The sequence below is a fragment of the Suillus subalutaceus genome (genome assembly GCF_016647625.1).
Source record: "Suillus subalutaceus strain FC151 chromosome Unknown DFJ58scaffold_31, whole genome shotgun sequence".
NCBI classification, from domain to species: Eukaryota; Fungi; Basidiomycota; class Agaricomycetes; order Boletales; family Suillaceae; genus Suillus; species Suillus subalutaceus.
This window is the reverse complement of record NW_024540280.1, coordinates 224,471-251,464: the sequence shown is the minus strand read 5'-3', so window position 1 is coordinate 251,464 and position 26,994 is coordinate 224,471. Positions and strand designations below refer to the sequence as shown.

The window sequence follows — 26,994 nt, the reverse complement described above, 5'->3', positions numbered from 1 at the left end:
GGCCCTCTCGAGATTTAATCAATGTACCAATATCCGAAACTTCAATGGATGCCTCGAGTAAATAACCTGTAGTACATTACCACACACCATGTCGATTTATGCAATGAGACCCATCGCCGGATCGGTGAACAATGGCACTCCAGCTGAACTCTCTAAAATATTCCATCGTAAAGCACCACAGTACTAAGGGCGGGGCCTTGGACGGAGAACAAGTTCGCGAAGCTTACAGACATTAATATGAATCAAAGCACCAGACCCCAACCACAACTGTGACCTCACAAATTCAGCCAATAAAGTCATTTCTACATGTATTAAGCACGAGATACCGCCGGCATCGGGTGCTATTGTGCTCAACACGTCATTCTGTGTAGTTGCGTTCTGTCTCCTCTTCACGGCTCTTTCGGTCCACCTGTTGTGGTGTGTTAACTCTTTGCTCAGTACTAGGGATCGGCGTGGCCGATTTTGACCTTGCTTGTATATATATATGACCGTACTGTAGTGTTGCGATGCGTCGGATATGAGCACGTCCGAGCGCAGTCATATTACTACAACAAAAATGGCAGAGCGTGCAGACAGGTTTGGAGGAAGTGAGCGGGTTAGAAAATGATAAGGTGCGTAGCAACTACATTATATCTTTCGCTTTTCCTACATGTTCTAGGACCAGATTCGCTTCGGACCAAACGTCATGAAATCATGATTTTACCTCGTCAGTGAGGATCTGCATTTGATGGGCATCTATACTAATCATGCGTTGGCAGATTTAATCTCAGTATTGCAGACTTTTCAAACTGATATAATCATTCTCCACTCAATGCATTGCGGTGATGCTGGTAATACAGTGCTACGGATTTTGGCTGACATCTAGGTTGACCACGATCACCTAAAGGTGGCCACGGACGGCCTTGGGCTCATACCTATAAAGGTATCGTCAGTCTCATGTCGAATAACCAAGCAAGTAGAATACGCACAGCTCCTCCATGTACTTTATTTCCTCCGGCGTGAGCTCAATTTCCTCGACGATACTCTCCTGCAACCTCTGTATAGAGCTGATACCAACGATAGGGCTCGACACCTTTGATGCAACCCAGGCCAGCGCAATCTGGCTCATCTTGCAATTCTTTTTCTTCGCAAGCTCTTCGACCCGGTTGATGATAGTTGTATCTGCACTGGACAAATTTTTCTTCAAAATAGTTCCCCTCCTAGAATTAGAACGCGTCGTCTCTGTACCAAGTGGACGGGCGAGCACACCATGAGCTAGAGGAGCCCAGGGGATGACACCGATACCGTTGTGTTTGCAATAAGCGAGCATCTCTCGTTCCTAAACGAGATGTCAGACCGGAGAGCAAATGTTGTGATTTTTAGGATCACACCTCCTCGCGGTAGAGTAGTGAGTACTCATCCTGCATGCTGACAAATGTTGTCCAACCATTGCGAGCGGCCACGTCATTCAGCATAGCAAACTGCCAGCAGCGCATGGAACTAGCACCAATATAACGGACTTTACCGCTCTGCACGAGGTCGTGAAGTGCTTTCATGGTCTCCTCGGGGGTGATTGAAGGGTCGAAGCGGTGGATCTGCAAGAGATCGATGTATGTGGTTTCGAGACGAGCGAGGGACGCGTCGACAGCATTGAAGATTGCAGCGCGAGACAGGCCAGATTGGTTAACGTACTCGGGCAGCATTTTCAAATCAGGCATGACGTACCCATGGATGGAAGGATCATTTGCAACGAGACCATTGCACTTGGTGGCGACTATGATCTGGGAGCGAGGAATGCTGTACTATAGAGTTCGTACGATACCATCAATAAATGTAAATTTAGGACACCGTAAGCCACACCTGTTTGATGAACTTCGCGATGAGGCGCTCTGACTCGCCGTTCGAGTAAATATTGGCGGTGTCGAAGGTATTGACACCAAGGTCCCAAGCAGCCTTCATGATTTCAATAGAGGGCTCCTCGTCGAGGACCCACGACTGTAAAAGGTTGAGGATCTCGTGCACCGTGAACCGAACATCGAAAGTGATCACGTACAGCCCATTTCGACGTTCCGAAGCTCATTGTACCAAGCTATGAAGAATGAATATTAATGAATGGTGAGTGCTATGCGCTAGCAATAAATGTTTTCTGACTTACAATTGGCACGGAGACTTTGAGACCAGACTTGCCAAGGGAGCGATACTGAACTTTAGACATTGTGTTGATGAAGAAGGTTTAGTACCAGTTCATGATCTAAGTGCACCCCTGTATTTAAACGAGGCGCTAATACTTCCGGTTAACGTAGTACATAGGTTGCATGACTCAGGTGCTTACGAGTGCCCGATGACATGGGTATCCGATACTCTCTGATAGCTTACGGATGTCAATTATTATGACTGTACAGTGGCACTAGTATATGGTAAAAATAATCAATCCGTAGAATGATTCATTACACATGCATGCCTGACATAATATTCATTACTCGACAAGCCAGCGATAACTACATAACACTACTCTACACAGTAGGAGGCTTTGCACCAGGCTGGAAGGTGTAGGTCATATGGCACTTGCCACAGTATTGACGGTCTTTGTGGAAAGCCATCTGAGATGGATCATCAGCCCCACACGACAGGTTGAAATCAAGTTAACACTTACGAAGACACCAGCACCGCACTCAGCGTTGGGGCACTCGCGGCGAAGACGCTTGATCTTCCCGTCCGAGTCCACTTTGTAGTATTTCAAGATGGACATCTTGACCTTCTTGCGCTTGTGCTTGATCTTTTTAGGGGTCTATTATAGAGTAGGATGATAAGCGTCACATTTCAATGAAAAATATTCAACGGTACCCACGTTGTAGGTCTTTTTCTTGCGCTTCTTGGCACCACCACGGAGGCGAAGAACCAAGTGAAGAGTGGACTCCTTTTGGATGTTGTAGTCGCTAAGAGTACGGCCATCCTCGAGCTGCTTTCCAGCGAAGATCAGGCGCTGCTGGTCGGGAGGAATGCTAAGACAGTGATGAGGATTGATAATACGTATGTGAAATAGAACCTTACCCCTCCTTGTCCTGGATCTTGGCCTTGACATTGTCGATGGTGTCTGAAGATTCGACTTCAAGAGTGATAGTTTTGCCCGTGAGGCTGAAATCAATGTCAGGTGAAGCTACAGAAATTAGTTCCGAACCGCACGCACGTCTTTACAAAGATCTGCATTTTGCCGGACGCTTCTGTCTGTCCAACGAATAATCGATGGAGTCGTTGACGAAAGCAAGAGCCGCGGTCGTAGTGGTCACAATTGTAAGATGGAAAGGATGATTAATGCTTGAAAACCTTAATCAGTCTGATGATGGTCTGTGCGTGAGAATACTCCCGCCTGACTAATCAAATTACCAATCTTTTCGACGCGTCGCGCTCAACGCGACATTGAATCTATAAATTTCATTGCATTGGAACGCGTCATGACTAGTGACGGCCAAATGGATGTTGACTCTACGTCGTCGCTTGACAAGGGTAAAGGAAAGGCTAAGGTTGCAGAGAGATATGATCCGCACGAGGATGATAATTTGCCCTGGTTGCGTCTTCCATCTTCCCACATCGGCGTCCTTGCTCAATACGCGATAGGGTAGAGAAATATCGACCAGTCACACTGGACGATGTGGTTTCACACAAGGATATTACAACGACAAGTTGAGTCCCTCCTGGCTCGAGCAATGCATACACTGAGATCCACTCAGTTGTGAAATTCATTGACAAGAACCGCTTGCCTCACCTTCTATTCTACGGTCCACCTGGAACCGGGAAGACGTCCACAATCCTTGCGGTGGCGAGACGAATTTATGGAGCAGAATACAAGAAACAGATACTGGAGGTGAAGCCTCTCTGAATCTGTACAGAGCAATGCTAATCTTGTTCAGCTTAATGCATCGGATGACAGAGGTATAGATGTAGTGCGCGAACAGATCAAGCAATTTGCGGAGACCCGAACATTGTTTTCGAAAGGCTTCAAGCTCATCATCCTCGATGAAGCCGACATGATGACGCAGCAAGCTCAAGCTGCACTACGTCGTGTCATTGAACAATACACTAAGAATGTGCGGTTTTGCATAATCTGCAATTACGTGAACAAGATCGCTCCAGCAATTCAGAGTCGATGTACGAGATTCCGTTTTTCGCCACTGCCAATTGCAGAGGTGGAGAAGCGCGTGAATTGTGTCGTGGAAGCTGAGAAGTATGTAGAGTTATTTCTAAAGCTGCTACTAAACACCCAACTTTGTAATAGGGTAAATCTGACTCAGGACGGCAAAAAGGCCCTTTTAAAACTCTCGAAAGGAGACATGCGGCGAGCTCTTAATGTCCTACAAGCATGTCACGCAGCATATAGCTCTATCGGAGAGACTGAAATTTATAACTGCACCGGAAACCCTCACCCGTCAGATATTGAAACCATCGTAAACTCCATGCTTTCCGATGAATTCACCACTTCTTACCAAAGTGAGCTCTTTCACATCGTGTTAGTGCCTCACAAAACCTCCATCAGTGATCTCGGCCATGAAAACAGAACGTGGACTCGCACTGCAAGACTTGATATCGGGTACATACGAATACGTGGAAACGATTGAATTCAAGCCGCAGGCCCGAGTATATTTACTTGACTTCCTAGCTACCACCGAGTATGTCTTGTCTACCTCCAGTTTTGTGACAAAAAACTGATGACTTTTTCATTAGGCATAGATTATCGACTGGCGGAAGTGAGAAGATGCAACTATCTGCTCTACTTGGAGCGTTCAAGAATGCTGTGGAGCTTTCTGCGAAGTGATACATCGTATAATTGAAGCACCTGATAATAACTTTCTGCAAGGTTTATTTTCCGTAGTGTTTCACAGTTGTAGTACCCTCCAAACTCTGAAATTGCTGCTAATACGGCGTTCACAATCCGTCGGGTCACATACTTACGAGTTCGAGGGGGCTGTTTGAATCGCAATTTCTGCTGGCTATTTGTCATTGTCAGTAACTTGTCACTTGGACTCCGAGTTGGAATAAATGAGTGAAATATTTTATTTGGTCATCTACTATGTTCACATAAGCTCAGCCTACTCAGGAGTCAGCTGGACGCGATGAATCACGTGGTGAGTTCTGATCACCTGACTCAGTAGCTAGTCGTGGAGGGAGCGTGTACAGCTACTAGTACTGTAGACTTACTCTCTTGATTTCGACGTCGGTTGGACATATGCCTTTTCCTCTCCCTGAGCATCTCCCGCGACAGCTTGACGTTTCATCGAACGTTCTTTCTAAGTTCGATTCTGTAACATCACAGTCCCTAAATTCGTCTTTTGCATCCTCATGTAGGGCTGAGCTTGACGAATCCATTCGATTGACTAAGGTATTCTCCTGTAATTGACATGAGTTCTCCGAGTAATGATTTGGAGTAGACAAAAATTCATGACAGAATATGTGCAGACTCTTCTAGCTTCCAAAGACAGCTCTCTTCGGCAAAGTCTCTCAAAGAACGACTGGACACACTTTCCGGACATGTCCAAGCCTTAACTGTTACGCTTTCGGACTCGAAGGCGTGTGTTTGCTCTGTTATGCGTTATAAGACGTCTTACTAACACTTCACTAGTCCGGTCTAGTCCCGATCTTGCTCGAGGCTTTGGAAGCTCACCAATTACTTGCCCAAGAATCCTTGGATGCAGATGTCTTGAGTGACTCTCTTTCGCACATTTCCGAATATAGAGTACAGCTGGGTGCGCTGCAGAGGCTCGTTGACGCAGGGGATCTGCCTCCGGCTGTAGTCGCGTGTCATGCTTTGAGTTCCTTGCTGGTTTCCGTTCCCGGACCACTGAAGGACGCATCGGTAGTGTCTGAAATGCAGGTAAGAGAGTAATATCCTTTCGTTCTGTCTCAACTTGCTTGCTTTTAGGCTCGGCTGCGTGTGCTTAACAATCGCGTGGAGGAGCTGCTCAGCGATGCTTATACCAAGAGTGTTGTTGTGAACGCGTCTGAAGTTATCATCAAACCATTTGTACTTGGTGAGTGACAGAACATCATGGTGGGGGGTATCTCAAGTAGTTTTTCAGTGCCTCGGTCACTGAAGCCCCTACCCCTTTCGTCTGTCCTCTCATCGATCAGCTCCGCATCACTGGCATCGCATCTTTCCATCCTAAGAAGGGATATTCTAACGCACTACATCGAGTGTTCTTTTGACCAGCCGACGTCACTTACGGTCAGCACTATGAAGGATAAGTCTGGCGCTTTGATGCACGTCCTCGGCCGATTCCCTTCGTCACCAAATACCACTGACACAGCTTCTCCACTTACCAACGTATCCATAGCCCTCGACTTCTTACACAAACAATTATTTCCCGCCCTCCCATCGACGCACAAACACAGTTTTTCGCGAAGTCTTAGCAAACCCATATCCACTGCAGTCCTGGCCCGTTTGCTTATTCCTGGTCTGCCTTCACAGCTCGAAGCTCTACCTGCTTTTTTACAAATTGCAAACAAGGCAGTGGACTTAGAAGAAAAGTACATCGTCGGGATGCTCGATGCGTCTAGCGAGAGCGAAATCAAGGCTTGGGTCAACAATATCTGTACTCATTATGAGCGACAACGGCGGTCACACATTCTCGATTCTGCTCGCAAACTTATCATTCGAAGTATATCTTCTTCTGAGCCAACATTCTATGCCCAGTTACCTCATTCACAAGAAACCTCTGACAATGCTGGACTTGCGCCTGCAGATGAAGGTGATGCATGGGGACTTGATGACGACGGCCAGAGTTTCAATACAGGATCCTCGAGGTCTGCGCTAGAAGATGAGAATGTCTGGGGCTTTGATGATGATCTGGAGGAGGAAAAGGAAACTCAACAAGCTGAACCTGTGGAAGTAGTCGAGGAAGATCCAGGGGATGCATGGGGCTGGAATGATGAAGAGCCCGTACCTGAAGTGCAAGCAGAAGACACGTGGGATGACCCATGGGGTGAAGAACCTGCCGTATCAAAGGTTACTCCTGCTGTGCGGACAGTACCTGTGTCTTCACAACGCCCGTCTGCGAACTCTGCACCTGCGACGCAAAGGGTCTCTCGCCCCATGGACGGCACCTCTCATCATCCTCCTAAGTCAGGGCCCATAACCGAGCCATATTTGGTATCTACTCTTGCGAAGTCAATCATTCGTACGGTCGAGGACGCGTTGCACGAAGGACAAGGACTATCATCGTCGGGTATCTTTCCCACCTCAACAACATCCAAAACGACGCCCGGGACACTCGTCATGCAGTCAGGAGCACTGGTGTTAGATTTGTATCGTGCAGTGTATCCTATCGTTGCTGCAGCACGACTCGTTCGCCCTAGTGATGTCATGAAGTTCTCCAACAACTGCTGTTGGCTTGCAGAGGAGGTTGGTCGCTTGGTTACACACGAGCGAGGAGTACTTGTTGTGAAAGACAAGTTAGAGGAATGCAAGAATGTCTTACAATTGTTAGCCGACAGTTGGTATCAGGATGGCATTGTGAGTTCTCGATTCTTTACCGTCGCTGGTATTGAAGTACTCACGCATGTATTGGAACAGGACAGACAACGGACAGCCCTGCGTGACATTCTAGCAAGTGCGAAGGGCTTCACAGACACGTCAGACCAGGATCGGTATGATGACTGTGAGATGGCCATTTCCCGTGTTGTTCGCGAGGTCCGAAGCGCTGCGAACGCATGGAAGGTGCGAATGAGGCGCATCTTGTGATGTTGAAAGTAGCTCATTGTGCTTACTGTAGCCCGTCCTCCCTAAGAGCAAGTATTACACTGCCGTGGGCGCAATAGTCGAAGTTTCATTGCAGCGGATCCTTGAGAACATACTTGCAATTCCGGATATCCCTGAAGTGGAGTCGCACAAGCTGAGCGAGTTATGCAGAATATTGGCTGCTCTTGAAGGGCTCTTCGTTGAAGACTTCAGCGAGGTATGTTTACTGTGCCTTTCAAGATAGTTAACTCATTCATGCCCAGTCATCTTTCGTAGTGTCATACGTTCCGTCGTGGTTGAAATTCTCATATCTATCTGAACTCCTGGTATAACTACTCGAAGTCTGATTATTCGATTAGTATCTCATCGCCCTTCTTTCCAGGAAGCTTCCATGGCTGATCTCACATATCTTTTCGAGGAAGGAGCTTTGGTGGACTTTGAGGTAGACGAACTGGTGAAACTTGTACGTGCCTTGTTTGCAGACACACCACTGAGGACGAAGACTCTGGACAAAATCATGGGTGGACATCCAGTCCGGTGATCAAGTATCTATGCTGCTGCAATAGTTACGGATTATCGGATGTTTGGCGGCAGAGGTTAGTACGTAGTCAGTCGTATCATGATTGAAACACATGCAGTTATACTAAACGTTGCACCGGAACGAATATGAATATGCATCAGGTAATTTCCTGGGATGTATGAGTGGACAAAAGAGAGGACATTGTGGACAGCGATGCATATATAACGCATCTTCCACTGGTTGCCTGGCCAAGTGAGGCCAATCTGACGAACTATTTTACATTTACAACAAGTGTAGTCTCCCGTAGGTAGAGTAACAATAGGAAGAAGACAGTCTACTAGTATTTCATCAAGTACAAATGGTGTCCATCACTTCTTCGGATTGGCGATCACCAGGCCCAAAAGTACGATCGACGTGATCCTCACTCATGAGTAGATGAGACCTACATAATATTCAACGCAACCGTTGCTCGCCAAACCCAACGACGGGTCTCACGATTATGATATAAGTAATATTGATATCTCGTTTGCCCGGGATCTGAAGTACGACTCGGTGTCCACTTAACCTAACCCTAAATATTGACCTTCACTCGACCGTCACTCATCCCTGTCTTGTATTTCATCTGGCAATCGTGACCCTAGCCACCTCAATACACCAGCCAGCATAATCAAGACAACATAGACCGCATTCCCGTTGAGAATATTGTGTTCCTTTGAGAATGCAAAGAGCGAAGTCGCAAATGCGGGCCCAATGACACGAGCCATGGACGCGGAGGTTTGACCAAGACCATTGACAGCGCCAAGGACATTTTTTGTAGGTGCGGAGGCCGTGATAAACATGAACACAGTCCCTATAATTAAGTAGGTTTGAGTTTCAATGACAATGACAGGTCGGGTTTCGTCGTAACACGCACCGTATGCCATATCCCATATAATCGTCAGCGCTAGTTGGCTAATCAATACAAATGCAATTGCATGATCAACCATCCCACTTGTGTGTACAAGCCACGACATGATCGGAAACATGAGCATAACTGGCGTGAAGCACGACACGGACACACAGAAGAGACGCTTTGGACCAATCCAATTGACAATTTTGGCAAAGAACAGTGCCTGGAAGATACCATCCGCCATTGCAAACATTGCCATCCACAAGCCAATATGAGAAGGAGTAAAACCAAGGCCGCCAAGATAGGTGGGCGTAGAAAAGAACAGTGGCAAAAGAGCCATGAGAGCAATGTCAAGCAAGGCGAGCAAGGCGTAGTTTGCAATTGGAATGACGATGGTAGGTGTGAGCAGAGATCGCACGGGCATGTTAGATGTTTGTGAAAGGCTTTCTCGATTACCACTGTTGGCACCATTTGAAATACCTAGAGTAGCTGTCAACTTTGGTCGGCGCTTGGTTGATAATGTCTGCAGATCGTGAGTAACTTGTGCGATGACACAGATAGTATGTAAAACTCACCTCTTCTAAGAAAAATAACAGGACGAAAAAGCCCAGGACAAGCCCACAAGCAGACACTGCACAAGGTAGAAAATATGGGTATTTGCTCCAAAATGGATGAGCGAATAATCTGGGCCAGTTATCCTGGGGACGCGCGAACGTTCCGCCTATTAAAGGACTGGTATGCATATTTAGTTGTGGCCATTCAGCTGGTCAATAATTGCACTAACCCGATAAAGCCTCCAATGCACCACATGATCGGAATCAAGGCAAATCCCTGAGCCATATTTGTAGAGTCCGTCAATTCGCCCACCATAGTCTTCATGACTGAAACATTGCCGTTCAGTATGCCGCACATGCAGCGGCTAGAAAACAACGTAAGGATTGTATTTCATCTCTTCAGCTGAAGCCATACCTAATGACAAGGCCCCAGAATGTCGTCGAGAGACCGAAACATAGCATCGAGATGCAAGTTCCTGATAGTCCCACTAGTAACACTGGCTTGCGTCCGATACGGTCCGACAACCGACTCCATCTCAGCACTGTTAGTGCTTGTGCGACGAAAAACAGAGATTCCTGTCAATCGTATCCGATAGTATGAGGAAATCATGATTCTCGCGACTCATAATATCGGTGCCTACAATTATTCCAGCATAATATCCTACAGCGGCATCGTCACCTCCAGTGATGCCAAGTTCTCTGATAAGCTGAGAAAAAAATATGAAGAACGTATGCAAAACAATCTGATGGCCCATCGTGAAATGATCATACCTGATTGATATACGGAAATATGGACATCGAAGCGAGAGGTTCAACAAGTTGCAATGTCATAAGTATGCCTATCTGGAGTTTTGGAAGGGGTGTTTTAGGCTTTTTCGAGGCCCGTGCTGGGACCAGAGGTGTGGTTTCGCTTGTTAGAGGAGGAGAGTTTGAGGTGTCCATTCTGCTCAACCTTGGGAGTGCAAAGAGGAGATGAAGGGAGCTACCTTGATAAGAACTTCCTGTATTTATGGCCTGTCGTAAATGAGTCAGGATTTTTGTGCTTGAAATATCATGATATTGGTCCAGCATCGACATCGCCATAGACTCCGATCAGAAATGGCCCCAATATTGGAAACGTCTAATTATAGTCTTTGTGTTTGGCAAGAGCATTGGAAATAAACAACCTAACCCTCGTCCGTGACCCACGTAACCTCGTCTCCAACGGTCTCGCTTCCGTTATGATTGGGAAGTTATTCCTAACCTTGGCTACGCTCGCGCTTCTTCACGGTATGAATGTCCTTTCTGACATCTCACACTACTCAAGTTGTTCTATAGCCGCATATTCCACGTACGAACGTGAGCATCATAGAGGCAGCCAGGACTTGAGTCTAGGGCTAAATTCACTTGCAGATTTGTCACTTTTGAAAGCTTTGGGAAAGCCTGAAGGATCATTACCTCTGGATGTAAGTCAACTCATCACGTCGAGCAAAAACAAATAATAGTATGGAGTAGATTGTGTATGAGAGCATTCTTGCGCTCATTCTCGGGCTGCTTGGAGCATCCTTGAATGCTCCACCATTGAAAGACATCACTTGGGCAAGTGAAATGAAGAAGCGGTGGGTGATATTTCGAATGTTGATCTACTCGCTGGAACACTGACCTCTTTTTTAGTACAATTGACGGAATGGATTCACGGCTGGGATTCGCGCACTACAAGTCTCGTGGAAAGTTTTTGTTTGCGAGTCCACATGATAGTAAAACATGAAGCGTTGTATATCGATTGTCCATCATATACATGACAAACGTTGTGCGGGTATATAACATAGCACTGAACGACATTGTAACTAGCCTCAGTCGTCATCATCCCCGTCAGATTTCTTCTTGTTTTTTCGTTTCTCTTTTCGGGCTTTCCTCTTATCCTCCTTTTCAGCAGCAGCATCCATCGCAAGAAAATCGCGGATCGAGGGTAATGCAGATGACTCTAATGGTTTGAGACGCAAAGATTCCTCTTCCTCTTCATCCACTTGAGGTGTATGGCTTGATGAAGGCAACTGAGGTGCAGCACTCTCCGTGGGTGCTAGTGGTTGTATTGATCCTTCGTCATCGTGTTCATCTCCAAACCATCCTCTAGAACGAGCGGGTTCGGATGAAGGATGTAAATCATTGATATGATGCTCCGATTCGGTCTTGTGGGGAGAATTTAGGTCATCTTCATCGCTGTCATCATCCCCAGGAAAGCCTTCATAGTCACCAGCCCCCGCAAAAATATCCATGTTGTCGTCGAGTGGAGATGGAGGTCTTTGGTCGACTTGTGAGAATACTTCGGCAACAGAAGTTGGCGCTACCGCTGGACGCTTAGCTTCCGGGTGAGGAATAGTGTTGGCCGGCTGAGGTGAACCCGAAATTCCCTCCACTTTCCTTTTCTTCCTTTTTTTGTCACGGCTTGCGCTATCTTCCTTGCTGCGCTTTTTGGTACCCTTGTCATCTTTCTGCACCCCTATCGGCTTGAAGCTGATTGGTTTGAATTTCCCTGCCTTCTTTGCTTTCTCAAGGTCACGGGCTCCATCTTCGAGAGCCTCCGCGGCGGTGTCGAAGGATTGCGGGCCCTTGCCGTTCCTTTTAGCCTTCAGCTCCCGGATGATGTCTTCGCGAGTCCTCTTCTTATGTGCCGTGGGTTCTGAGGAGGCTTCAATAAAAGCTTGCTCGAGGGTATCATCATCTTCGGTAGAAGCAGCTGCCCGAGCTTTGTTCTGCTCTAACAAGGACATATCTAAGCCCTTCACTAAAATTGTATGTTCGCTGTCTCCGCCAAGATACTGGCGCTGCTCGTCGACCTAGGGAATGTCAGTAGAAACATAGAAATACATGGAATAGCACACACAGTATCTTTATCGTCATTTGCAGTCCGCTGTTCAAAAACTTCGAGAACAGCTTCGACCTGCACTCATCATTAGTGTCCTAGGCACAGAACAAGGGTGGATGTACCTGAGCATAATCATTTTTCCCGCCATCGCGTCTCTCCGCGGCCCTATCACGGTAGTTAGATTCAGTCTTCTTCACTTTGCGTGGCTTGAACGTTGGCGCAGATGATCCCGAAGCTTTCCTGTTAATTTATTTACTATACGCATTTAAACTCAAGATGTGGGACATGCTGCCTGAGTAGAGATGCTCCCTGAGCTCCTTTAAGGTGCGGAGTCACACCGGGTATTCGAGGTGTCTGAAGAAGTTGCCTGAAAGAATCCTGTGCTGAGTATCAGCGATGTGATAGCTTTACAGGTCATCTATTGACTAACCTGATCCATAGCAAGGAGGAAGGCGTTTCAGCTAACTTTACGGTTCGTTTCGAGTCTGATTCCAAAGCTGTAACGCAGGCGTTGTTTGCACATGTTAGAATCAGAGGCCCGGGGTGTTCAAGGTTGTTGCCGTCCGACGGTTGCAAGCGCTGACTAATTAGCATCCCTTTTCTTTTTTTAAAATATCGACAACTCGTGAGTACTTGTCGCTCATTGTCATCCGTCTCTAGATATTTTTTCTGTTCGAAAGGGGATTCAGGAGGACAGGTGCCACTGCCGGGTATCGTTCCGACTGGAATTTTCGAGGGTCTTAAATAATTCAGCAATTTAGAAGGAACCTAGGCCTCGCTCCAGACAAGTAGACCGCCTTAGGCTTAAACACCGTGTCCGTTTCTGTATCGAAGGCTTGGAAAGCAACCTGGATTTGCCGCTTTCATCGATTTAGTCATTTGGCATGTTTGTCCTTTGCTGTGGGACTCTTGGCACCCCCTGATCTGATTTAAATTAAAGCGGAGGTGGGCATCTTGATGCTCATCCTGGGTCTCTGCGCGTTTCGTCCCACAGCTCGCGTTTATAAGCTCTTCAGCTTCACTTCACGCTCAACTCATACCAGAATCATGGCCACTCCCTGGACACCTAACCGATATCCAAATGCTCGTCGGTCCGACCATGTCGATGTCTACAAGAGCGAGAAACAAGGCGAAGTTCGCGTTCCTGATCCATATCAATGGCTCGAGCAACAGTCCCAGGAGACTGATCAGTGGACTACGGCTCAAGATCAATTTACTAGATCTCACTTAGATAAAAATCCTGCTCGAACCAAACTAGAGCATGAGATCAGGGCAAATACTGACTATGCTAAGGTCGGTCATCGTGACAGTTAGCTGTTCTTTATTCTCACCTCTCTCAAGTTTTCTGCACCGTCGCTCAAATACGATGGCCGTTGGTACTGGTACTATAATAGCGGTCTCCAGCCTCAGTCAGGTCGGTTGAGACACCATGAACATGTTGCATGCTAAATACCTAGTTTTACAGTGATTTGTCGTTCCAAGGACGCCAATCTCCCTGACGGGTCGGGGGAGGAGGGGCCTGGCGGAGAAGTTTACTTTGATGTAAGAGTCGAAATACCCGCCTACTTTAGGCAGATAGTAATGACACATGACTACACAGCCCAATTTGTTGTCCACTGACGGCACTGCGGCCCTCTCTGTAACGGCATTCTCTCGCTCTGGTGAATATTTCGCTTATGGGATCTCGTTGTCGGTGCGTGACTATACTATCTCATTCGGGACAGGACGTTAATCTCCAGCTCATTCCAGGGAAGCGATTTTTATACAGTTTATGTGCGCCGTACAAGCGAACCTTTCGCCGCGATTGGTGGGCAACTTAACGACCACAATGCAAAAAGGCTTGCGGAGGAGATTCGTTTCGTGAAATTCTCGTCCATCACTTGGACTCATGATTCGAAAGGTTTTTTCTACCAGGTAGGTACTGAGTAATTTCCATCTTGTACCTGACCCCAAAGGTACTCTCCCCAGCGGTTTCCAAGCAGAGAGTCTCATGGTCTGGCAACGGAGGACAAAGCTGGCACAGAAACCACAGATGACAAGGATGCTATGCTCTACTACCACAGAATCGGAACTCCACAATGTTCGAGCTATCCACATTTGGTTGTATCGCTGCTCTCTTGACTAATTAAAGCATTCAGCACAAGATATCCTAGTCATGAAAGATGCCGAACACCCCGAATGGATGTGGGGTGCCTCGGTTTCGGAGGTAGATGGGAGATATCTGTTTCTTGATATCGTCCAAGACACTGGAAAGGTCTGCGCTCATCTCTTACCCAACCTCGCCGGTTCACTTAATTATTCTGGGCCTAGAAAAACATGCTGTGGGTGGCCGATTTGCAAGAAAATGAAATTGGCCAAAACATGAAATGGGACAAGATTGTAAATGAGTTCGAATCGGAATACACGGTGTCAGTGGTGTTATTAATCTGTGATGGAAACCACTTGACCTGCTGACACCGCATGCCATTCTCCCATCAGCATTGCGAATGACGGGACTAAACTATACCTGCGGACAAATGAGAATGCGCCTCAATACCAGGTTATCACTATCGACCTCGCGGACCCATCGCGCCAGCACAAGGTTCTCATACCGGAAGTCAAAGATGCATACTTAGATGACATTACTGCCGTGGGAGATGATAAGCTGGCCGTTGTTTACAAACGCAATGTAAGAGGAGCTGCCCCACACGCTCCACATTACTGAAGCTGACGTCGTGGAGGACTACAGGTCATTGATGAATTATATCTCTACTCGATGGAGGGCAAACAGCTTATTCGGCTTGCTCCAGATTTCGTTGGCGCCACAGAAGTCAACGGCCGCCGAGCACAGTCGCACTTTTTCGTGTTCCTGACTGGGTTTACCAATCCTGGGATTGTAGCACGATACAAATTCGATGAACCAAGTGAAGACAAACGTTGGAGCATATACCGATCAACAACAATGAAGGGGCTGGTACCAGATGAGTTCAGCGCTAAGCAAGTCTGGTATGAGAGCAAGGATGGTACGAAGGTGCCGATGTTCATCGTGAAGCACAAGTCAACAAAGTCCGATGGAACTGCACCTGCTATTCAATACGGTAAGATGTCATCGTCCGTTTTAATCAGTATTTGACACTATGGATCAAGGTTATGGTGGATTTAGTATATCACTTAGCCCCTCGTTCAGTCCCACCATCCTGACTTTCATCAAGGCATACGGTGCTGTATATGCTTTGCCCAATATTCGCGGAGGAGGCGAGTTTGGCGAGGAATGGCATCTTGCTGGCACAAAAGAACGGAAGGTGCAGAGCTTGACTGCTGCCGAGGACCATGTCTAATGTTGCCATAGATCAACGTCTTCGATGACTTCATTGCTGCTACGTGAGTGGAGTTTTCTAGCCATTGCAAGCTGACAACTTACGTGTGCAGTAAATATCTTGTTAAAAGCAAGATCGCTGCTCCCGGTAAGGTTGCCATCAATGGTGGATCCAATGGAGGCAAGTTACTCCACCCGCCTATTTGTTGCGATTCTCAGCCATGATTCCAGGATTGCTCGTGGCCGCTTGCATGAACATCGCCCCAGAGGGCACATTCGGGGCGGGCGTGGCCGAAGTTGGTGTGCTTGACCTCCTGAAGGTGACGATTATGTTTTTGGCAGTATCTATCCCCACTCAACCATAAATCCTATAGTTTGCTGATTTCACGATCGGTAAGGACATACTGTATTGCAGAGCTTGACGTCGATCTAATGCCCTGGTCTGCAGGCAAAGCGTGGACGTCTGACTACGGAAATCCACATGACCCGCACGACTTTGATTTCATCTATCCCATTTCACCCCTCCATAATGTCCCAACGGGCAAGAGCCTGCCTCCGTTGTTGCTTATGACCGCCGATCGTGCGTCGTCTTGTCTGAATTTGTGAATTTTAGCTGATCAAGCTATGTCAGATGATGACCGAGTTGTCCCCCTTCACTCGTTCAAACATGCTGCGACGTTGCAACACACACTTGCCCATAACCCTCATCCCCTTCTTATTCGCATCGACAAAAAAGCGGGACACGGCGCAGGTAAGGCTACTGAGAAGAGGTGCGTGCTTGTTCTTCTGGGAAGTCTGAATATTTGACGTAGTGGCTTTACAGAATCCAAGATGCGGCAGACAAGTGGGGTTTCGTGGCCCAGTCTCTTGGGCTAGAGTGGCAAGATTGATCCTGTCCAGCAAGGGCAATGGTGTAGTACATGGCGATGCGCTCATATATACCTATACACCATATTATCAGGAAACCGAAATTGATTTTTACGTATGCAGTATTCGGTACTGCTATCAACTCCGTGATGAATAGTCTCTTACTTGGACGATCTGCGCCGGAATAAATTTCGCTGATGTTGTAGTCCTGGACAACCTTGTGAAAAAAAAGCAGTTATAAAATCTGCAATAAGCGCCGCAACCTTCTCATGCTGACATTTAAATGTTTGGAACGTAATGCCATCGTGAGCGGCGGTCAGGTTTGGATCTTCGGGGGAATTTCTGTCTTGAGAACCCGATTTGACTTTTGCTTTGGGATTGGAGCTAGCAAAAAAAAAACGTCAGTATGATGACCTGATTAGTGGCTCGGAGAATAGTAGGACATGCCGTTTGTATTTTCCGTCACATAAAACCGACGCATAATCATTATGGCTTCTTCTCGAAGGTACCCACCGGTAGCTTGATAGGATGGATGAACTGGATGCCTCACGCTGACGTGACTAGTCGAACACGGAATCGAAAAATAGCAGTGCGACAACAGACCTCGCATTGACACCTAACACGCTCCCGCACCCGCCAAATTTATCATTCTCACATCCGTAAAAGACTTCTTTGATGCCTAGCTGGCGAAGTGCGGACGCGCACATAATGCATGGTTCCACTGTGACATACAGTACAGTATCTGCCAGAGGATAACGAGTGGACTCTGCTGTCAGCTCCATATCAGCGAGGATAAGATCGATAGCTTCGAGCTCGGCATGTCTAGAAGCCTGTAAAGTAGGAATTGGACCAGCGGATGTGAGTAGATGATCTTATAGTTACATTTCTTAATTCATTGGTGCGATTCCTCGCACGTGCGATAATGCGGTTTTTCCGCACAAAAACGCAGCCCACCGGCACTTCGTTGTGTGCTAATGCTTCTTCTGCCTGAAGTATGTTATGATCAAGCAGCACTCTAAACACGGATTCTCACCATCACCATTGCTTCTCGCATCCATTTCAGATGGATAAGAGCAATGCTCATCTGGGCTTGTTCATTGTTGTTATCTTCTTCTTCCATGATGTTCGGGAATTAGACAGTCGAAGTCTTGGAATTCTTGGAAGTCTCGGACTCTTGTGTTTCATCCGAGTCTGGCAGCAGCAGTGGAAACTCGGAATCAATCATTAACAAAACCTTCGCTGAGTTTAAAATTTAGTCATCACATGATTCATATCCACTAACTTACTAAACTTCATCCCACCAACGTTAACGTTGCCGCTCACACCACAGTGGGGCGGGGTGAGCTGCGCAATCTCCAATATTGAAATATTGATATCTTGTGAAACACCGAGGCATATTTGAGGCGGTATTCCTTAGGTGAGATCAGTCTGATTCTCATTGTCATTGTTGCTAACATTTAGCCCCAAGTTCCTTGCTGGCAAAGCTCAAATGCTCTCCGCTCCATTCCTCGACCAAGAAAAATCATCTGGTGCGACGAACTATAAGACATCAACGTCGGTACGCCATGGGACGCAGGACACTGGGCCCATAGTAATGACTACGCGCACGGAAGATGGCAGATTTGCTACAACAGAAGGCACACTGCACGTTTCGAAGCCATTCCGGTCAAGATCGACGAAGAAGCTTCGTGCAATGATTACATTTGAACCCAGGAAGACGCACTTTGACACCACGAATGAAGCATCGGGTACCAATGAGTTCCGGGTTCGTCTCCTGCATTGCGAGTGTGTATGGTGGAAACTAATACGTCACTGGCCAGGGTTTCTTCACGCTTTTCTGGATGTCATTGTTTCTGTTCACATTACAGACTTATATCAGTAGCGTCGAAGCTAACGGCTACGCTCTGTCGTTCGCCTTCGCGACAATGTTTTCACGGCACGCAGTCACGTTAGCACTGAGTGACTTGCTCCTAGTTTCCATCACGATTTTATGTGTTCCGTATGCCAAGGCCATTAGCAAGGGCTGGATCAGCTACTATTGGACAGGTGCCATTATACAACACCTATTCCAGGCATGTGTGCTGCTCATCACAGTCACGTGGACATTTCATAGGTGCGTGCCATGTCATCTTTCTCTGACTCGCATCTTGACCGCTGAACACCCCCAGACAATGGCCCTGGGTCCAATCCGGCTTCCTCACTCTCCACTCATTTGTGCGCCCATCATTTAGTGCTCAAGTGCTTTACTAAGGGCGAGGAACAAAGGTCATGATTATGAAGATGTACTCTTACATTTCCGTGAACGGCTACCTCCAGTCGATTTCTAAGCGCTCGATTGACGTTCTCGCAGAGCTCAATGGTGCTGCAGCCCGTGTTGGAGGATTGGAGCAGGCATTGCGTGACGCAACGTCGAAGAGGGCGCAAGCACAGGTGGCTTCACGATCAGCCGAGACTCCGCTCGCCGATGACACATCAACGCCGATGGAAACGTGCACCCCGGACGCGGAGGGAGTATTGATGAAGTCGTACACGGACGTGAAGACGGCTGCTGCACTGAGGCAACGGCTTGCTGCTGTCTCCAGCAGTTCGGATGAGAATACGAGGTCTGAACGTGGTGCGGTTAATGGAAGCGGGCGCGGAAGTGATGAAATTGAAGTTGCATGTGTCCTTTCATACCACCCGGATGAGCTTGTCGCAGGTCTGGCAAAGGAATTCCTGGACTTGGACTCGGAGCTTGTGAGTACGGGCCCGGAACGAGTGCGTTGGCCCGACAACGTCACGTACCGGAATTTTGTGGTCTACCAACTGATCCCGACCTTGGTATACGAGCTCGAATACCCAAGAACCGACAGGTACGCTGTAATCCACTTCAATGTTGCAACGTGAACTGATAAGGAGTTGCAGAATACGGCCGATGTACATTTTTGAAAAGACGGTTGCGTTCATGGGTTCATTTGCGCTGCTGTATACAGTTGCGGAGTGTTTCATCATACCGCTTACCCCTACGCCAGATCAATCGTTCTTCCGCTCCCTCCTTGACCTTGCATTGCCGTTCATGATCGCCTTTCTGCTTCTATTTTATATTATATTTGGTGAGTGAGCTGGATCTAATAGGGTGGTTTGAACTGACGAACACCCAAGAATGCATATGTAATGCATTCGCTGAGCTTTCTTAGTAAGGTTACTGCGCTTGTCACCTTCTGAGATGGCTGATGTGCCCTTCTTAGCTTTGCCGATCGCCTGTTCTATGAAGACTGGGTGAGACGTTTTGGGAATCTAACTGCATCGCAAGTGACTCAACGTTGTTTCATATAGTGGAATTCCACCTCTTGGGAGGAATTCTCACGCAAATGGAACAAACCGGTGCATACTTTTCTTCTTCGGCACGTGTATGCTTCGACACGCGCCTCGTACGGCGTATCACGTACCACAGCGATGTTCCTCACATTCTTTCTCAGCGCCATGGCGCATGAGTTAGTCATGGCGATTGTAACGAAGAAGATTCGGTGAGATGCTCTTTCTTTTTTATTTATGTTCATTATGATACTGATCAGGGGCGTGACCGATGCAGCATGTACCTATTCCTGATGCAGCTCGTCCAGATCCCATTGATTTTGGTGTCCAGGGCACCAGTGATCCAGCGCAACAAGCTCATGGGGAATGTGGTGTTTTGGCTGGGACTCTACGCTGGCTTCCCACTGCTTTGCGTTGCTTATGTTGCATATTAAGGATGTGATGTAGGAGAAGGAGATGAGTCCATACACGATGAGCATCAGATAACCAACCTGAAAATGATAAAGCCCAAAATTTATATAATATTTATTAGAAATGTACCCTACTTGACAAAACTTTGTATACCTGGACTAAGTTGGATGAGAACTGTCCGAAGTTTGCATTTATTCCGGTGGATTTTCGATCTGACCTTGCCAAATAAATCTATTGTCTCGCCGATTTCGTCACTCGTGATGATCCTGGCAGTTCGAATCGGATAAGAAGAATCACATCTGGAGTTATCATGACAGATTCTTTCATTACCCTGAATTACCACACATATAATTTACATAATAGTATGCACGCTCTGAACCCTGATAACATTCAATCAGCTGCGGGGAGGGACTTTGAGTGAACGAGTCCAGGTATATAGTCATATGAAAGAGTTGGTGTATGACCATACTTATTCTTCCTTTCACAATGTGGAAGTTATCGGAACAAGAACAGTTACTAATGGTTGCTCAGTGTGCAGGCAAAAGTCTTGCCATTGATAGCGGCCGCGGCCGCGTCAGGCCCCACAAAGATCCATGATAACACAGGATCTGATACGCCGCCAGAGATATGCGCAGTGACTGATCGTTGATATCGCACGTCATGATGAAGCTGCATGCTAGGTACGTAGGAAATTGTTGTGAAATGTTGAGAGCAACTAATTGATAATCGATCTCCAAGACGTGGCATAGTCGGGACGTGTTATGTCGCAGTTGCCAAACGGTAATTTGCAACTGCTGCATAAGCGCAGTCGAAGCTCCGTCATGCATGCATGATGATAAAGGCAATGGAAGTACTCACATTCGTACAGCAGCTGACTGCGTCGTTACTATTATGGGTAACGCCGCTCACGCGGCAAGTCCCCAACTCCCACTGCATGATATCTTAGGCTACCACCGCATGAGATGAACAGATGACAAGCCTCATGTCATTTATCCAACGAATCGTGTGTATCGCGAAAACATCCGCCAGACCATGAATCTTCAATAGGTACAAGCGTGTCCTCCAAATTGTGAATATTTGATATGGGGAGTTTGCAGATGCAGAATGCGATTTGCGTATACGCACGCAAGCACAGCGGCATCTTGACATTACTAGTAGTAATGGGAACTTTATTGTGTTCGACAAAGCCTTCCCTAGCCCTTCTCTCACTAATGTGGGAGTCGGGGACTTATAATGTATCATAGGGGTGTGGCTTATCATTTCCGAGAACCAAGAAAAGAAAAGTGTTGTGCTTGGTACTCACCTGACATACTGAAATAGTAAGTTCAACTAGATCTTCGCACTCTATCGTTGAACGAGGTGACCATACCATCATGTCGTTGCCAGTCACTATCAGATTCGTTCGAGTTCGCGGCATCGCGAGTTAAACCCGCGACGTCGGTCAACCCACGATCGAAGGTATGAGTGTCCAGTCTCTACGACCGTTCGTCGGTGGGACGCTACTGTGGGACTCCGACATCACGTACAGTACCTGTCAGGTCACCGGCTCTCTCGTAATCACGAGTCCTTCAAGCTTCAAGGCTTGTAACCCGTGGCTATGTGTTATACTTATAGGGATGCAGCTAGGGTCTTGCAGTGTTCTTGCTGTGGCTGTGTCGTAAAATACTTTGGAAACCGAACAATATGCGAGCGCTGTGCAGGGCCCGGACCATCTATGAAAAGAATAACCAGGGTCCAAAGCGAACTGTGTCATTTTGAGGGACCTATGAAATGCATTAGGCCAATGAAATGGAAGAGTTTCACATGAAGAGTTTACCCTCCAGGAAGGGGTGAGATCGCAGTAGATAGATGGGCGCTAGGGGCATTCCGCGATAGGTGACGCTGCCTTTATAATTACGGGACTCGTAACAGATCGAGGCGACGAAGTTGACAACGCAAACATTAGCCTGTTCCGGTTGTAGGTCTAAGATACTTGTGGGTCCCTTGGGTGCCTCACGGCAAGGGCGGATCCCAACCGATACAAAAGCGGCTAAGTTTGAACAAAGAAACCCGAGGGCCCCTGCTCGGGTCGCGAACCGTGCCGGCTCGGGTATAAGAAGGGCTAAACCTTCCGTGATAATGAAGCAGCATTTTGGATTATCGCCAGGAATTTAAGAAGACCTACAGCAGAGTGTGGAGACAATTGGTGAGTCTGAGACATCCGGTCTATTGTGATATCACTGATAGAGCGGCTCCACACAGAACGCATTAAGTCAGCTGGTGTGTTGCAACGTGTAAAGCGAATCTTTAGCAGGCATTAAAAGGCAAGTCATCCGTCTCTCATTAACCCTTCCATCTCTAAACATCCTTCAGTGCTATCATCCAAGCCTAAAGCATCAAGAATATTCGCAATTATACTTCAGCATCACCCAGGTCCTCGACAATGCAGGTCAAGTCAATCAAAACGTTCGTAAAAGACGTTAAGAGAAGGCTATCCCAAAAACATAAGCGAAAGTCATCAGCCGCGACGACGTCTACAGCCACTACATCGAACTCTTCTGCGCCATCCACACCTTCTGCTCACCACTCTCCTCTGTACGATGATCATCATTCACCAAACACAATCATTACACCATCCCGCCCTCGCAGTAGGTCAAGCAGTGAAACTCTGGGTTCTCGCCATTCTTCGGACGTCATCGATATCAGCTCGAAGCACTCGAGAACGCCCTCAGAGGACATGATGTCTGCTGAAACGCATGGATCGGATGACAGCGGTACCTTTGTCACCGCTGACTGGGGTCTCGCTTCCCCACGTGTGCGCACTAAATCCATCGGCCGAACTAGTTCGGTTGCACCAGCATCTATCGCAGAATCAACCACTTCTTCCCACCCTTCCCAGAGCTCCCTCTACGCTTCTGCCAAGTCCATGCATATGGATTCCATCGATCGCCCGTTACATTTACTTCAGACTTTGCCTGAGGATAGTGGAGAGGGTCCAGGTACACCATCACAAATGTCGGAGCATGAGGTGCCGGACCCCTTCATAGTTGAAGGCTCGGAGGGTGCCTTGTCCGAAGGCGAGGATGCCTCATCTGACGTTGAAGGTGCTTCACCCGAGGGTGAAAGTGTTCCCCCTGCAGATGAAGAGATCGCGCTCGCACAGTCAACACTTCTTACGCCATCTGAAGTACCCCCCTTGATACCTTCCCCCAACGTCAACAAGGACGTACCCCCGCCTCCCGCGAGCGATGCTGAGTCTGAGGCACCCGAATTGTATCTTCCTGGGCTAACCATGCCTACTATGTTCTTACCCATCCCAAACGTACGCCTCTCTTTATCTTACACTCTCACCTGGTGGTTTCATCGACGCGCACCATTGATGTATACCCCATGTACTATTAGACGGACCCTCTAAATATTCTCCTCACGAAATATGTATCCCCTCTTGAGAAGCGTCCTGTACGAGATGTCACTGGCGAATGGCAAGATTCTGATTTTCACTCGATGGTTGTGAGTATGAGTGTACACCTTGTGCTAATCCAAGATCTCAATGAGTGTGCCCCGGATATCAGATGTCAAACAGCTGGCGTGCGCTTGCTAGAATGGCGCGGGATCGTCTAATAACCTGTAATCCTGAGGATCTCATTCGTGTTCTTCGATGTAAGCGCACAACGGTCATACACGCTGTGACTTCAAGTTAGCTTCTTTCAACAGCTCTGGTCTCTGCGTCTATCAAGCCTCGCTCGCCTCCGCCTCTACAACCAAACGTCAGCTGAGTGCACCAACCTTTTCGCGGTGCTCAATGCTACAGAGCCCCCGTCCGCCCGTGCATACTTATTCGACCGCGTCCTTCCCTTTGAGCTCGAGGTCATGCATGCACGCCTCAAATACTGGGCAGGCGACCCCATGGGCTATCTGGACATTCTTTATGCCTTGCTTAAGAAGTGTAAGCTTCGAGCCAAGAGTTCGAAAGCCGAGGGCGACGACTCCAGCTTGTCGATGTGGCTTGAGCGCGCTGCACGGATGTGCCTTATCATTGCATCGCAAATGATCGAGATGAAGGCACGTCTGTCTTTCTATACCTCGATAAGCGAGTTAATACCCCTGTGTGCAGGACTTCACTGCTGCAACGAAACTCTTGGAGCCACTGTTCGCACAACGTACTGGACAACAACCCTCCCCTGCCATCCAGTCTGCCGTGGGTCGCATTTACTTGCAGAGTGGTTACCTCACACAGGCTGCGGCGCACTTTGCTGCCGTGGAAGGCGACGCTAGCGTCCCGCAGACACTCAAAGATATGAATGCTGCCTTGCTCGCGTGTGCTGAGGGAAACTGGACGCGGGCGGATGAACTGCTCCGAGCCCTCGTACAGGCAGAGCCGGATAACTTTGTGGTGAGTACTTTACCCTAGTTGTTTGCTTACGATCGATGGTTACACACTCAGGCTATCAACAATCTATCTGTGGCTCTTCTGAGTCAGGGAAAGCTCAAGGAGGTGAATACTCTCTGACTTCAATCGTATTTTCGTGTTCGACGGCTTTTCCAGAGTATCGAAGTCCTCGAGGCAGCACTGCATAGCTCCCCATCCGACCGTCGTGGTAGCAGAACCCTACCTCTTCAATCTTTGTGCGTGGATCATCGCGTTATAGAAAATTTGGAATACTGAAGTCTTGACAGCGACGCTCTACGAGCTTCACTCAGCCACAGCTGTAGAGAAGAAACGCGACCTTTTGATTGAGGTGGCGAAGTGGAGTGGAGATGGGCTGAAGACGACATGCTTGAAGATGCCGTCTACATGACAGTTTGTGTCGTGATCTCTCGGGCTTGTACCGTATGAATGGAATGAACTAGTTTTGGTCCTGTAAACTGACTGTCCACTCCCTACCATCCCAGTCCCCAGTCAAGAAACTTCTCGCACGGGTACTCCCATGTACGTAAGTACTTGGAGGTCAATGAGCACGAAAGCCCCACCACGTACCTTGACACACCGGGTAAGTGTGCACAGAAAGTACACGAACGAAGATAACAAGGGATGAGGGCTGCGTAAGAGAAAGTAAGTCTTGCCACTTACTTTCGATACATTTTCGGGGTCACGTTCCCCGGAGTGCTGACCGACAGTGCGTTTGTTCTGTGGTGACGACCTGGACCGTTCAGATCAACACCAGTTGCTGGACGGACTCTTGTGGCTCTCTGCCTCCTACGCCAGAGCGCATGACATCAGTGCCTCCAACGCCTGCTTACGCGTACGTTTCGTATCTCGTTCTCTTTTACTCAATACAAGTCTCGGTTATCTGTCCGATCTTGCCCTCGAGTTACCATATTTGACAGTTTCGTGAGAGACAGTTTTGTGAAAATTACATCTTCAGTACACTCACAGACACCCATCTGGCCAGCTGATAGTTGTTTGTCGTTTTCCCCGTCTCCCAGTATAATATCCTTCGGACGACTGACGGCCATGCGACTGGTGCTGGGGGTCCCGCCACCAGCAACATAGGAAACCCCTATCGTCGACAATCACATTCGTCGTAACCATTCATGTCAGAGACTCAGGAGACTTCCACTGCTCGGGCACCATTCAATAATCCAGACCATGACATCGTCCTCCGCTCCACCGATGGTGTCGACTTTCATCATTTCAAGCTCATCCTGTCGCTAGTTTCACCCATGTTCGATGGCATGTTCACGTTACCGCAGAGCAAATCAGAACTAGCTGTACCTGTCATCCTAGTACCTGAGCCCAGCACAATCCTCTACCCACTACTTCTGCTTTCTTACCCATCCGCCGGTGCTGACCCGATTTTCAATAACATCGATGACGCGAGTGCGGTATTGGAAGCAGCCAGGAAGTATCAGATGGACGCGATTATCTACCGTATAGGAGATCTCGTCGCTGCTCAGTTCCTGCCAGCACATCCACTCGGTGTCTATGCTGTGTCTTGTTTGGCCGGATGGGAGCATCATGCTCGGACAGCCGCTGCCCGGAGCCTTGAGATCAAAAGTCTAGGACGACCAAGCTCTGAGTTTGCTGGTATGGGGGCCATTGGTGCCGTCGATTACCATAGGCTCCTCAAATACCATTATGAATGTGGCGTTGCTGCTCAAGCAGTTGGAGAATCTCTTGAATGGCTGCCGTCGACCCCATACATCAAGCGCATGCAGATGTGGCAATGCGTTGCTTGCAGAAGAGGCCCCGCGTTTGGCAGGCTGGCAATCCAAATCGCCAGTTTTGGAAAGTTGACGGTTACCCCGTGGTTTGAAAAGTACCTACTTGCGAGTAGAAAGGAGTTGGCCAATAGGCCTTGCGAGCTGACCCTATGGGAGTCTGCCGAGTCTGCATCTTACGATCGCGCCATTGTCAAAGCACGTGACTGCTTGGCTTGCCAATTTGTGGCTCACCACGAATTGAATACATTCCGTACCTTCTACATCAATGAAGTTAAGAAGGCCATTGCAAAGGTGAGTTCACTGATCATGATCAATTCAAATCTCACCTGAACACCGTAGGTGAATCTGGCTTCTTGACCTATCAGATTTGTTGTTACTGTATGCTTGTGCTATCAGACGGAAATAACATTTCTTAAAGCGGTTGTTTATTTCTAAAGCTTCTGCCAAACAACATCCTGGGAACCTGA

General features: G+C 47.8%; 12 protein-coding genes across 12 annotated transcripts; 7 read left to right on the top strand and 5 right to left on the bottom strand.

Annotated features, from left to right (window-relative positions):
* Nucleotides 1–406: 406 nt before the first annotated feature.
* On the bottom strand, nucleotides 407–2,214 carry DFJ58DRAFT_701171 (NADP-dependent oxidoreductase domain-containing protein). Its single transcript, XM_041383594.1, has 7 exons — nucleotides 2,135–2,214; nucleotides 2,033–2,068; nucleotides 1,840–1,974; nucleotides 1,371–1,781; nucleotides 969–1,318; nucleotides 759–914; nucleotides 407–706 (listed from the first exon to the last, which is right to left on the bottom strand). Exons 1-6 carry the CDS (start codon nucleotides 2,192–2,194, stop codon nucleotides 881–883), a joined length of 1,026 nt encoding a protein of 341 aa, XP_041245852.1. The 5' UTR covers nucleotides 2,195–2,214; the 3' UTR covers nucleotides 407–706; nucleotides 759–880.
* A 131-nt stretch (nucleotides 2,215–2,345) lies between these two features.
* Nucleotides 2,346–3,277, bottom strand: DFJ58DRAFT_701167 (ubiquitin-domain-containing protein). Its single transcript, XM_041383593.1, has 5 exons — nucleotides 3,167–3,277; nucleotides 3,031–3,114; nucleotides 2,828–2,981; nucleotides 2,633–2,767; nucleotides 2,346–2,579 (listed from the first exon to the last, which is right to left on the bottom strand). The coding sequence occupies exons 1-5, from the start codon at nucleotides 3,184–3,186 to the stop codon at nucleotides 2,493–2,495; spliced, it is 480 nt and encodes a 159-aa protein (XP_041245851.1). The 5' UTR covers nucleotides 3,187–3,277; the 3' UTR covers nucleotides 2,346–2,492.
* Nucleotides 3,278–3,395: 118 nt separating this feature from the next.
* On the top strand, nucleotides 3,396–5,015 carry DFJ58DRAFT_778550 (P-loop containing nucleoside triphosphate hydrolase protein). Its single transcript, XM_041389638.1, has 7 exons — nucleotides 3,396–3,544; nucleotides 3,595–3,659; nucleotides 3,708–3,841; nucleotides 3,888–4,201; nucleotides 4,253–4,464; nucleotides 4,511–4,643; nucleotides 4,699–5,015. The coding sequence occupies exons 1-7, from the start codon at nucleotides 3,432–3,434 to the stop codon at nucleotides 4,787–4,789; spliced, it is 1,062 nt and encodes a 353-aa protein (XP_041245850.1). The 5' UTR covers nucleotides 3,396–3,431; the 3' UTR covers nucleotides 4,790–5,015.
* A 185-nt stretch (nucleotides 5,016–5,200) lies between these two features.
* Nucleotides 5,201–8,530, top strand: DFJ58DRAFT_874080 (uncharacterized protein; the record flags this gene model as incomplete). Its single annotated transcript, XM_041394387.1, has 9 exons — nucleotides 5,201–5,353; nucleotides 5,403–5,546; nucleotides 5,594–5,845; nucleotides 5,894–6,002; nucleotides 6,051–7,483; nucleotides 7,544–7,687; nucleotides 7,743–7,925; nucleotides 7,972–8,034; nucleotides 8,091–8,530. 9 exons carry the CDS (start codon nucleotides 5,201–5,203, stop codon nucleotides 8,247–8,249), a joined length of 2,640 nt encoding a protein of 879 aa, XP_041245849.1. The 3' UTR covers nucleotides 8,250–8,530.
* A 294-nt stretch (nucleotides 8,531–8,824) lies between these two features.
* DFJ58DRAFT_657755 (MFS general substrate transporter) lies at nucleotides 8,825–10,613 on the bottom strand (the record flags this gene model as incomplete). Its single annotated transcript, XM_041381996.1, has 7 exons — nucleotides 8,825–9,078; nucleotides 9,142–9,640; nucleotides 9,693–9,849; nucleotides 9,902–10,036; nucleotides 10,087–10,247; nucleotides 10,313–10,378; nucleotides 10,443–10,613. The coding sequence occupies 7 exons, from the start codon at nucleotides 10,611–10,613 to the stop codon at nucleotides 8,825–8,827; spliced, it is 1,443 nt and encodes a 480-aa protein (XP_041245848.1).
* Nucleotides 10,614–10,823: 210 nt separating this feature from the next.
* Nucleotides 10,824–11,461, top strand: DFJ58DRAFT_270798 (membrane magnesium transporter-domain-containing protein). The gene is made up of 4 exons (XM_041379589.1): nucleotides 10,824–11,009; nucleotides 11,064–11,116; nucleotides 11,166–11,269; nucleotides 11,325–11,461. Exons 1-4 carry the CDS (start codon nucleotides 10,892–10,894, stop codon nucleotides 11,416–11,418), a joined length of 369 nt encoding a protein of 122 aa, XP_041245847.1. The 5' UTR covers nucleotides 10,824–10,891; the 3' UTR covers nucleotides 11,419–11,461.
* On the bottom strand, nucleotides 11,317–13,078 carry DFJ58DRAFT_270810 (RED-like protein N-terminal region-domain-containing protein). Its single transcript, XM_041379590.1, has 5 exons — nucleotides 12,947–13,078; nucleotides 12,806–12,894; nucleotides 12,639–12,756; nucleotides 12,535–12,591; nucleotides 11,317–12,487 (listed from the first exon to the last, which is right to left on the bottom strand). The coding sequence occupies exons 1-5, from the start codon at nucleotides 12,953–12,955 to the stop codon at nucleotides 11,504–11,506; spliced, it is 1,257 nt and encodes a 418-aa protein (XP_041245846.1). The 5' UTR covers nucleotides 12,956–13,078; the 3' UTR covers nucleotides 11,317–11,503.
* A 485-nt stretch (nucleotides 13,079–13,563) lies between these two features.
* Nucleotides 13,564–16,986, top strand: DFJ58DRAFT_874054 (prolyl oligopeptidase; the record flags this gene model as incomplete). Its single annotated transcript, XM_041394386.1, has 18 exons — nucleotides 13,564–13,809; nucleotides 13,858–13,930; nucleotides 13,982–14,058; nucleotides 14,117–14,209; nucleotides 14,266–14,430; nucleotides 14,485–14,596; nucleotides 14,655–14,770; nucleotides 14,827–14,924; nucleotides 14,995–15,184; nucleotides 15,245–15,593; nucleotides 15,643–15,797; nucleotides 15,845–15,876; nucleotides 15,925–15,977; nucleotides 16,031–16,131; nucleotides 16,186–16,204; nucleotides 16,260–16,391; nucleotides 16,443–16,581; nucleotides 16,635–16,986. The coding sequence occupies 18 exons, from the start codon at nucleotides 13,564–13,566 to the stop codon at nucleotides 16,699–16,701; spliced, it is 2,217 nt and encodes a 738-aa protein (XP_041245845.1). The 3' UTR covers nucleotides 16,702–16,986.
* Nucleotides 16,987–16,994: 8 nt separating this feature from the next.
* DFJ58DRAFT_905505 (cytidine deaminase-like protein) lies at nucleotides 16,995–17,798 on the bottom strand (the record flags this gene model as incomplete). Its single annotated transcript, XM_041394962.1, has 5 exons — nucleotides 16,995–17,062; nucleotides 17,126–17,229; nucleotides 17,282–17,508; nucleotides 17,561–17,665; nucleotides 17,712–17,798. The coding sequence occupies 5 exons, from the start codon at nucleotides 17,796–17,798 to the stop codon at nucleotides 16,995–16,997; spliced, it is 591 nt and encodes a 196-aa protein (XP_041245844.1).
* A 181-nt stretch (nucleotides 17,799–17,979) lies between these two features.
* On the top strand, nucleotides 17,980–20,541 carry DFJ58DRAFT_778521 (MBOAT, membrane-bound O-acyltransferase family-domain-containing protein). Its single transcript, XM_041389637.1, has 10 exons — nucleotides 17,980–18,095; nucleotides 18,147–18,443; nucleotides 18,499–18,791; nucleotides 18,847–18,892; nucleotides 18,944–19,530; nucleotides 19,583–19,770; nucleotides 19,820–19,853; nucleotides 19,906–19,936; nucleotides 19,994–20,184; nucleotides 20,250–20,541. Exons 2-10 carry the CDS (start codon nucleotides 18,168–18,170, stop codon nucleotides 20,404–20,406), a joined length of 1,803 nt encoding a protein of 600 aa, XP_041245843.1. The 5' UTR covers nucleotides 17,980–18,095; nucleotides 18,147–18,167; the 3' UTR covers nucleotides 20,407–20,541.
* Nucleotides 20,542–22,805: 2,264 nt separating this feature from the next.
* Nucleotides 22,806–25,161, top strand: DFJ58DRAFT_715561 (uncharacterized protein; the record flags this gene model as incomplete). The annotated part of the gene is made up of 8 exons (XM_041384138.1): nucleotides 22,806–23,684; nucleotides 23,765–23,872; nucleotides 23,935–24,012; nucleotides 24,077–24,424; nucleotides 24,477–24,755; nucleotides 24,807–24,857; nucleotides 24,931–24,988; nucleotides 25,040–25,161. 8 exons carry the CDS (start codon nucleotides 22,806–22,808, stop codon nucleotides 25,159–25,161), a joined length of 1,923 nt encoding a protein of 640 aa, XP_041245842.1.
* A 736-nt stretch (nucleotides 25,162–25,897) lies between these two features.
* Nucleotides 25,898–26,884, top strand: DFJ58DRAFT_744413 (uncharacterized protein; the record flags this gene model as incomplete). The annotated part of the gene is made up of 2 exons (XM_041387314.1): nucleotides 25,898–26,818; nucleotides 26,867–26,884. 2 exons carry the CDS (start codon nucleotides 25,898–25,900, stop codon nucleotides 26,882–26,884), a joined length of 939 nt encoding a protein of 312 aa, XP_041245841.1.
* Between the last annotated feature and the right edge of the window lie 110 nt (nucleotides 26,885–26,994).